General features: G+C 49.1%; 1 protein-coding gene across 1 annotated transcript in view; it reads right to left on the reverse strand.

Annotated features, from left to right (window-relative positions):
* Sult2b1 (sulfotransferase family 2B member 1) overlaps positions 1 to 10,225 on the reverse strand; it is a 61,134-nt gene extending 50,909 nt beyond the window's left edge. Inside the window, exon 1 of the mRNA NM_001039665.2 lies at positions 9,983 to 10,225. Coding sequence (NP_001034754.1) covers positions 9,983 to 10,149 — 167 coding nt within the window. The 5' untranslated portion in view covers positions 10,150 to 10,225. The remainder of the gene's footprint in view (positions 1 to 9,982) is intronic.
* Positions 10,226 to 10,751: the final 526 nt, after the last annotated feature.

Below are 10,751 nucleotides of genomic sequence, written 5' to 3' on the forward strand. Positions count from 1 at the left end.
CTCCATACATGTGTTGTGATGAACTCATGTACACACACACACACAAATACATACACACACACACACACATGCACGCACACACACATGTACACACACAGACGCGCACACATGAAAAGAGGGAGTGAAGGAAAGGACAATTCAAAAAAATTTAAAAAGGCAAATCACTTTCTTGTGTCTTCCTTTGGGGAAGCAGCCACCATATATGGGGCTGCTCCAGCAGCTCCAGGGAGGGCTATGCTTAAGCCTAGATGGTACAGAGGTCTCCTCCTGCCTAGACCAAATTCTTCAGGTCATGGGACCCCAACCAACATTCGCCTATCAAAAGACTTTGAACCACTGATAGAACATCTGGTCAGGACACATATGAGGTCCTAGGTTCAACTCTTAATCATGGGGAAGAGTCACTCCCAGCCATCACCTAAGAAATGGTGGCATCATAAATGGTGATTGCCTGGGGTTGGGAATGTTTGTTTGGTGCCAAGAAAGAAGTAGCCAAGCCTCAGGGGTTTCCCAGTGTTCCCTGAGCCACCGTCTAAAGTTCTGAGGGGGCACCTCAGAGAAAGACAGTGGCTGGAACAGGCCAGGTTTTAGCTTCTTCCTTCCTGCCCGTGTCCTTTCTGACAGGGTAGAGCTGTCAGCTAAGCTGGCCTCAGACTTCCTGTGAAGTGCTCCTCCCAGGTCCACCTCACATGGGCCAGGGTCACAGGTGCAGCCATCATAACCAGCTTTGCCCAGGTTTATTTTGTTCTTTTTGGGGGGCTAGAACTTGCTAAATAGACGAGGCTGGTCTTGAACTCAGAGATCTTGCCAGTCTCTGCCTCTCCAGTGCTAGGGTGTGCCACCATACCATCCAGTGCTCATTACTTTTTTTTTTTTTTTTTGAGACAGAGTCTTACTATATGGCCCTCGCTGGTCTAGAAATTACTGCAGACCAGGCTGGCCTCAAATTCATAGAGATCCACCTGCCTCTGCCTCTTGAGTGCTGGAATCAGAGGTGTGTATCATCATGCAGGGTCTCACTCCTAGTTTATGTATTTGTTTGTTTTTTGACACGGGGTTTTTTCTGTGTAGCTTTGGCTGTCCTGGAACTCTGTAAATCAGGCTGACCTCGAATTCATGGAGATCCTCCTGCTTCTGCCTCCCAGATGCTGGGATTAAAGGCGTGTGTCGCAATGCCCCAGCTGGCTTGCTCGATTGCTTGCTTGCATGCATGCACATGTATATATATTTAATTAAGGCTTTCTGTACACTGGGTCAGCACTCTACTGAGTGAGTTACAGCCCGATCTGGCTTCTAGATTTCAAATGTTAGTATGGTCATGGAAAATCAGTTTATGTTAATTTATGGGTTTATTTACTTTGTGTGAATGCAACAGCGCCATGGCTTGCCTGTGGAGTTTTCCTTCCACCACCTGGGCTCCAGAGACTGAGCTCAGTTTGTCAGGTGTGGTGCCAGGTACCCACTAAGTTTTTTTTTTATTTCCCGGTCCCAGAAAATGAGTTTAGAAGACTCTACAGTGGCTGTGGTAGTGCACATTTGTAGTCTTGGCTCTCAGGAAGTGGGAACAAGAGGATCAGCAGTTCATGGTCATCCTTGGCTGCACGTGGGATGGAAGCCAGCCTGGGCTGCATGAGATCCCACTTGGATCATCAGCCTAGGTCATGCTATGTCTTTGATGGAGTCCTGGAGCCATGTCCAGAGTGTCCCCATCCTTGTGACAGGGTGGTGTCTCTATCAAGACTTGAGGGTTCTGCATGTTAGTGTAAAGAGGGTTCTCCCTGCACTGGTCACTGATAATGGGACAGGTCATTCCTTCCCAGGTCAAAGATGCCCCTTTCCAGATGTGTGGTCCCTCCTTGTTGTCTGAATAAACGTTATCAGTTTGAAGGACAGCATTCCTTTACCCCTTACCCCTTCATGTATCACCAAGGCTTGAGAGCCCCAGCTTGTGCATTTTACCCCTATAAACCCTAAGCCCCTAGACATGAGCATCACATTCCCACCCTGTTGTACAGGGAGGGTTGCATCCCAAGTCCAAACTTGAATAAAAGACTCGAGTGTGTTTGCATCGGAGTTGTGGTCCCTGGTGGTCTCTTGGGGGTCTCTCAAACTGGGCATAACATTAGGTCCCGTGGATTCTGGTCCTCTCTCTCTGCACCCACATCCACAGAACCTTGGGCCTGTGGGGTCCCCCCATGAGATGCTGGGCTTGCCTCATGGGATATGCTTTAAGCAGGAGACAAGCAGAAGCTGGATACAATCTGTGTGCACAGAGGCTACTCTTCAGAACATTCCTCCCTGGGGTTCTACTGGCTGGATTCAGACACAAGGACAGAGGGGTTGGGGATTTAGCTCAGTGGTAGAGCGCTTGCCTAGGAAGCGCAAGGCCCTGGGTTCAGTCCCCAGCTCCGAAAAAAAGAACCAAAAAAAAAAAAAAAAAAAAGACACAAGGACAGCTGCCATTGACACCTCTGCCAGCTCACTCACTAGGTGAGCAAAGAGTCCTCTGCCCACCCAACTCCACCCTGACCACAGAGATGCATGATGAAATGAGGGCAGGGAAGGAGCACCTTACAGATCCTGGTCTGCACAGGTGTCCCGAGAGTGATGAGTCACCACCGTGTGAACCACTACGTTTGGGACACCATCAGAAGAGATTCCTTGGCAGGCCTGTAGGGCCAGTTTGGAAACACAGTTGTCAGAACTTGGAAGTCAAGTGAGTAGTGTATACATACAAATCCTACCTTCTGTTAGCCAGGCCGCAGATACCTTTGCAATGACGCAAACATCTGCATGCACTGTGGGGAGGCCTCTGGCACCACATGGCTGCTGGGCCCTTGAAACACAGGGAGGGCAACAGAGGGACTGAAGTTCATCTTGTTTTCATTACTTTATTATTTGTGTATTTATGTATTTCTTTATTTTGGTGTGTATATTGTATGGTGGTTGCGTGTGTGCACATGTATGTACAGGTATGCTGATCTGTGTGTGCTTGTGTGGAAGACAGATGCTGACTTTTTTAATGTGTGTGTGTGCGCCCTCATGTGTGTGTGCGTGCATGAACACACACACACACACACACACACACACATCAGGAGTTAGTTCTCTCCTTCCCTAGTCCTCTGGGCCATCTCTCCAGCCTCTCTGACCCATTTCAGCTTGGCTGGATGGCCAGGGTCTTCTCGGAACCTGCCTTTCCACCTTTCCGCAGTGGAGTTAAAGGTCGCCATGACCAGCTTTTACCCAGGTACAAAGGACCAGAACTCAGACACTCACATGTGTTCAGCGAGTGCTTTACCCACAGGGCCACCTGCTGGTCCTTCACCTCAAGAACTTTAAGCTTAAAGACAGATATGAGAGCTGGTTATGGGGGTGCACCTGTGATTCCAACACATGGGAGTTAGAGCCAGGAAGGTTGCCACAAGTCCCAGGCCAGTCAGGGTGTCATAGCAAGACCCAAAACAAAGACAAAAGGACAGCTCTAGAGCCTTCCGTAGCAGGAGCATGCCACTTGATACGCCAGGCTCAGGACAAAATGATTCCCTATACTGCTTAAACTACACCCCAACAAACTGTTAAACTACAGGAGCTGAGGGTGTGGCTAAGGAGTGGAGAATCTGGCAGGAATCCTCAGTGAGGGGCTGGGGCAGGGCTCAGTAGTGGAGCACCTGTCAACAGCCTGAATCCCGGAGTCCATTCTCATCACTACAGAGGGAAATAAATAAAAATCGCTTGTAGATTTGCAAAGTAAACCTTAGGAAACAAAGTTATTAAAATACACACAGGGGTAAAGAGATGGCCCAGAGGTTAAGAACATGCACTACTGTTTCAGAGGACCCAAGTTCAGTTCCCAGCATCCATACTGAGCAGCTCATAGTTTCTTGTAAGCTCAGTTCTAGGGGATCTGATGTCCTCTACTGGCTTCGCTGGGCACTGTCCACATGTGCATGTGTCCTCCAAGTCACACATATACTTAATTTTAAAGTAATAAAAATAAACCTTTAAAAACAGAGCAAAAGGGGGATGGGAAGAGGGGCTGGATGGGTAGGGGGAACACCCTTATAGAAAAAGGAGAGGGGGATGGGATAGAGCGCTTATGTTTGGGGAAACTGGAAAAGGAAATAGCATTTGAAATGTAAATAAAAAATATCCAATAAAAGAAAAAAACAGAACAAAAACATATACAGGATATATTTTCAAGATATATATAATGAATTTCTTCATTAATATTAAACATGTACATAGGGTTTTACCCACAACCGCTGTTTCAAAATGGGGGTGTTGCTAAACAAGACTTCTAATAACTGGAACAGCCAGATGGGACTGGCAACACCGCAGGCTTCAGTCGTTGCTGTAACACATTGCAGAACAAACCATCACTAGTATTGATCATGTGACCAATACCAGCCCGTGGCCCCTCGTTTATTTGTGACTGTGGGGTAGCCACCAAGTACCCAGGACTGAGCACCAAGTACTGTCCACTGCCATAGCCATGTCAGTACCTACTCTACCTGCCCTGGAATCTGCAGTCTGCTTGGTGAATATAACTATCTCTAACGCTGGGCCCCCTTGGAGATGGGGGATCCCACTGAGCTTGAAACTTTGGGAAAAGTCTTATACGGTTGAGGATGGTCTTGAACTCCTGATCCTCCTACTCTTCCTCCTGAATGCTGGAGTTACAGGTGCACGCTCCACCGCTCTGGCCAGTTTTTATTTTTTAAACCACAACTCCAGAGCACATCTCACTGGGCAGACGATAGGTCCTAAATGAGAGCTGACGTTTACTACCAGCAGCTCAGGTTCACGGCTGTTGACCCCTGTGCAGTTGCTGCCAAAATACACCCACTGGGAGACAGAGGCAGAAGGAGCAGGCAGCTGGGGAAACTTGATGAGTTGGTCTCTCAAAGTAAAGACTTAAAAGTAGTCTGGAAGTGTGGCCTGTAACCCATCAGTAGGGGACAAGGTCCTGGGTTCCGCCCCACTGCTGAAAAAAAAAAATAAGAAGTGAATGACTAGGGGTTGGGGATTTAGCTCAGTGGTAGAGCGCTTGCCTAGCAAGCGCAAGGCCCTGGGTTCGGTCCCCAGCTCCGAAAAAAAAGAAAAAAAAAAAAAAAAAAAAAAAGAAGTGAATGACTAACAGGGAGTACCTGAGTGGGGGCTGCAGGTTTGACCCTCAGACCTGCAGCCAATTCTTCACAGACATTCCTTCTCTAGTGAGATAAAAGTCAGGTGCACAGACCTCAGCTCCTGAGTCCAGGGCCACAGGCTGTGAACTCAGAGTGCTGGGAGGAGGTGGGAGCATCCGCAGCCCCTGCTCACTGTGGCTCTGCTCTCCAGAAGCTTCCACAGGAAGCCTAGGCACCCTAGGGGGGTGGTGGTGGGGAGGGAGGCGGAGAAAGACACCCAGAGACCTTGAAGGACATAAACAACAGAGCACTATTCAGCCCTGACACAAACAGGAAATGCTGTCATCTGCAGCAAGGTGGCACAGCCCAGAGGCCATCCTTGCGTGTGTCCTGGGACAAGCCGGGTGTAGAGGCAAGCATGACCTCACAGACGCGCTCACTGTGAAGAGGATTACTGACAGTGGCTGCTCGGGTGGGTGTGAGCATGGAGAGCCGACAGGAGGATCGGGTTTGGGTGCACTGTGTACAATGGGGAGACTGTGGTCAGAACCTCACACAGTATCTGTCAAAGCATCAGGAAAGAGTGCTCTCACTACAGAGTGGTGTGGGGTGTCTGAGGTGGGGGATAGGCCGACTCCCCTGACCTAATCATTACAAGACTTATACATATGCAACACCTAAGGGCACGGTGAATGAATGAGTGAGTGAGTTAATGATGATCTGAGACACAGTACCTCTTCTCCCCTTGACTCAGAGTTCCTCAGATTTTATAAGGGAACTGTGCAACCCCAAGTGACTGAACCATTCGCTGGACACGATATAGACAACGCACTGCCAGGAGCAAAGTCAGGTGAGCTGACCCCAGTGAACAGAAAGAACAAAGGGCAACAGAAGGGAGGGGTGGAGGCTGCCATCTCAGATGCGAGCAGAGGTTGTTGTAGTGCCACCGGGAAATGGCCGTCAGCCGTGGAGAGTGCAGTCATTGGGGGGAAGCTCACTACTGGCTCAAAGTATTCAGAAAAAGGAAGTGGCTGGAATGGGATTGGGAGGGAGAAGACCAGATGTGGGGCACTGAAATATGAAGAGAGCTGGAGAGATGGTCAGCTGTTAAGAGCACTGACTGCTCTTCCAGAGATCCTGAGTTCAATTCCCACCCAGCAACCACATGGTGGCTCACAACCATGTACGATGAGATCTGATGCCCTCTTCTGGTGTGTCTGAAGACAGCAACAGTGTATTCACGTTAAACAAACAAACAAACAAACAAACAAACACGTAAATCCTTTAAAAAGAGAAATATGAAGAGGTTAAGTGCTCTGTGGATGGAAGGATGTCTTTGGGTTTTTGGGAGACAAGAGAAGCATGGGTAGATTGGGAGCTGGGAGGACAGACTGACTTACAGATTCACAGATACTTGAGACTATGGGGCCATATCGCGCGCCCTGTTGTTTTTTTTTTTTTTTTTTTTTTTTTTTTTGGTTCTTTTTTTTCGGAGCTGGGAATCGAACCCAGGGCCTTGCGCTTCCTAGGCAAGCGCTCTACCACTGAGCTAAATCCCCAGCCCCTCGCACGCCCTGTGGTGTTGGGGCCCTAAGCCTTAGCAGGACCGAGTCCACGATGGGAGTATCATTCAGGTTGTAAAACTCAGCACGAAGACTGCATTGTCTGCAAAAGACAAAAGCAAGACCAGTGTGAGTGCACTAGCCTTGCCTTTTCACGTCTGTGGTTTTGCTGCTGGCTACCTGCTCCTGTTAACTGATGTATGTCAGCTTAGGACATGGTTTCTGTTCTTAAAAGCTCACCCCGAGAAAGGCTTGGGGCTGTACTGGGATCCCGAACACCCAGCGCGGTCACCAGTAGATAATCAAGACTTCCCATTGTCTTAAACCCGTATCTGGGCAGTCTTGTCTGGTGACTACCCCACAGCACTGTGAGGTTTAGGGACAGTGGGTGTTTCCTGAGTGCCTCTAGCTGTCCCACACTTCCTGGAGTTATGAGTTGGACCTCCTTCTTCTTCTTCTTTTTTTTTTCTTTTTTTCAGTGGGACCGAACCCAGGGCCTTGCGTTTGCTAGGGCAAGCGCTCTACCACTGAGCTAAATCCCCAGCCCCTGGACTTCCTTCTTATCCTGTTCCAGCTTCACCCCGTTCCAGCAGCCCAAATGCTATCCTCACTAAAAGCCCCTTCCCAAAGGACCCTGACCCAATATAGCCTCATGTCCCCAGACCCTTTGCCCATCCTTGGAATGAACAGTCAAGATATCAAGTCATTGAGCCACAGGAGGGCTGTGGCCTGGATCAGGCAACAAATTGGCCCACACAGCAAATGATGACAAATTCTTCACTTTAGCAAACATCCATCAAACACTCAGTGTGTGCTGGACTCGCTGTTAGGCACCAGGAATAAAATGGGAAACTAGGGATAGATAAAAATGCCAAACCAAACTGGAGGAGGGAGAGACGTAGTGTGTCAGATGGTGACAGAGAAAGTAGGGTTCTGTGTGGGCTGTTGTGCTGGGGACTTTCCCTCCTGGTAATAGCTTCAAGGCCTGCTCACACTAAGCAGGGATCAGTGTTCCATTGTTTCCCCATCCATTGCGAGACTAGGACATCATGTCCGTCCACCCATCTGCAGACAGGCCCCTGGTCTGACGTTTCTGAGCAGGGTTTGGGATTTTTAGCTTTGTTTCTTTGCGTTTGCTTGAGCGATACCAAATCAAAAGGCGGAGCAAATCTGTAGTGCCTACTTTTAACAAAACCCAGTGCCCAAGAAGAACAGGCAGGCAGATCTCTGTGAATTTGAGGTTAGGCCGGGCCACATAGTGAGACTTGTCTCAAAAAGAAACAAAACGGGTTGGGGATTTAGCTCAGTGGTAGAGCGCTTGCCTACCAAGCACAAGGCCCTGGGTTCGGTCCCCAGCTCTGAAAAAAAAAAAAAAAAAAAGAAAGAAAAAAGAAAAAAGAAAAGAAAAGAAAAGAAAAGAAACAAAACAAAACTGAAAGCAAGCACAGACCAAGTCCTCCAGAAGCTCCGGCCGGCCTTGAACTCCCGATCCTCCTGCTTCTGCCTCTCGAGCTTGACGACTCTGAGCATGCATTACCACGGATCGCAAGTACAAGTTTTTATGTGAACTAGCTGGGTCTCATGGTGCCTGTGTTTAGCACTTTGAGTAACTGCCACGCTGCTTCCTAAGGCTGCCTCGCAGGCCCCAACATCAGAGGTGGGGGCTACGCCCCATTCCTCTTGTCGACCCTTCAAGCTCTTCTGCCCTGCTGGCCACAGCTAGTGGAGCTGCTGTCTCTCTTCCCTGAGCCCCATTTCTCACTGCAGTTGTCTGGTCCTGCACACCACAGCTCAGTATCCTTCAGTAGTTGCCAGGAGGCTGAGAATCAACCCGAATGCCTTCCACCCAGTGTATCCTGTGACGACACTTGCTTCCTATTCCCCAGCAGTTTGGCTAAACAGCCTCCCACTGACCTCAGGATGTGCCAAGTCTGCCCACAGGGTTGTGCCCTCTGACAACATTCTTTGACCTGCTTCTGGGTTACCCCTTCCCTCCCCTCTCCCATCAGTCTCCTTCCCAGAGACGCCTGCCCCACATAAATCCAGCTTCCTTGGAGAGATGTGACAGCTGGCCTGAGGGTGATCTCTCTGGGTCTTGTGAAGTGTGGAGGCTGGTGCCTTGCCATGACTGCAGAGACTCAGTGGAGCGGCTGACATTTGCAGTCCCAGGACTTTGGAAGCTGAGGCAACAAAAAGATTGTTGAGAGTTTGAGGCCAGCTTAAAAAGTGAACCTTCCAGGCTGGGGTTGGGCAGATGGTTCAGTGGCTAAGAGCACTTGTGTGTTGATCCATGCCTTTGATCCCAGCATCCAGGATCCACAAGCAGGTGGATCACATTCTTTGACAAAGTTTTTTTTTCTTTTTCTTTTTTTCAGAGCTGGGGACCGAACCCAGGGCCTTGTGCTTGCTAGGCAAACGCTCTACCACTAAGCTAAATTTTGTTATAAATTTGGGAACAAAATATGCCCTAAGCACACAGTTGAACAGTCCACAGGAGTGGTCTTAACAGTCTCCAAATGCTTTCGTTAGTCTAGATGCCCATGACAGAGCTCTGGGCAGGCACAGACATACTGGTCCTGGGGTTTCGATACTGAACAAAGCCTTGAGAAAATCCTTGACATGGTCTCTTCAGGAGGTGCACTCTGCCGGCTCTACCTTACTTTAATAATAATGATGATGATGATAATAACAATAATAATAATAAACAAAGACAAAATATATCAGTAATATGTTACCGATACATATTATTATTAAATAATAATTGTTAAAATGTGGCTTGGCCCACACCTGTGATCCAAGCACTCAAGAGACTAAGGCCAGAAGATTGTTGTTAGTTCGTGGACGTCTAGAGCTACAGAGAAGTTCCAGTAGCGCTTGGGTACAGTGAGACCCTGTCTCCACAAAGCAAATACACACAAAACTTAGCTGGTGGTTGAGGAACTGGGCATCAAAGCCGGCTTCTTCCGGCAGTCCTGACTTCTGGCACACAGCTGAACTAATCACACTGAGAGTACTTAAACATTTGTTGAGTGAACTTATGAACTAACAGCAAGCTATCCGACCTTATTACTGGTAGCCAATGCCCGGCCTGTCACCCTCAGGCTAAAACCCCTGCAGGTGGAACAACCCACAACCTGAGCCTCCAGCTGGACCAACAAGGACTGCATTTCCCAGAAGACCCTGCGCAGGCCCACAACTCCCTGTAAGCCTCCCTTTCTCCAGGTTCTGGTTCTTCAGTCAGGGGGTCCGCTTTGCTTGCTCACTTCCCGGTCACTCCAATCCCATTCCCTGTACCTTTCTGATCCTCCATTCCACGATGATCCTGCCTCAGTTTCTCCAGTGAGCCCACCGTGAGGCTTCCCCTCCTTCCAGTGCCCCCAGCGAGCAGTGTTGCGCGCGCAGCTCCGGTCCAGCCTCATTGAGGGGGACGAGTAGCAGGTATTCCTGGACCATGGAGACATCCTCGCCGAGAGCGGCAGTCCGCGCTTCCGGGTGTGTCTGCAGCTCTGTGTGCCGCCGCGTAGGGTGGGACCCCGAGACTGCAGCCTGGCACGTGATGTGTGTGTGTGTCTGTGTGTTTGTGTGCGTGTGTCTTGTCTGATGTGTCGGTGTCCCTGCCGACCAGGTTCCAGCCTTACCTTTGCCAATCCCCTGTACCGTGCATGGGGCAGTTGACTGTCTCCCTCTGTGCCTCAGTTTCCTTACCTATACATTGGGCATGATCAAAGCCTCTGTCTCGGGGGCTGTTGTAATGATTGGAAGGTAATACCGTAAATCTTGGGAAACGCTGGCGCAAAGTAAATCCTGCTAAGAATAAATACATGAAATAAACTACGCTTATGCATCTTTTGTGCCCATGTGTGTTGGTGTATGTGATGTGAGGCTGCAGTGGATAAGGAGTCCTCGTAATCACGTCTAAAGAGTGTCCATTCGTGCTGTCTGTTTAGGTAGGTGGTGTGCCTTTGTGTGTAATACGTGTGACTGTACTTTTGCACAGGGTGTGTTTGTGTCCCTGTTCTGTATTTGTGATTTTGCATAAGCTATGTGGCTTTGCATGTATGAA

This window comes from Rattus norvegicus, chromosome 1 (genome assembly GCF_021556685.1).
Source record: "Rattus norvegicus strain SHRSP/BbbUtx chromosome 1, alternate assembly SHRSP_T2T, whole genome shotgun sequence".
Lineage (NCBI taxonomy): Eukaryota > Metazoa > Chordata > Mammalia > Rodentia > Muridae > Rattus > Rattus norvegicus.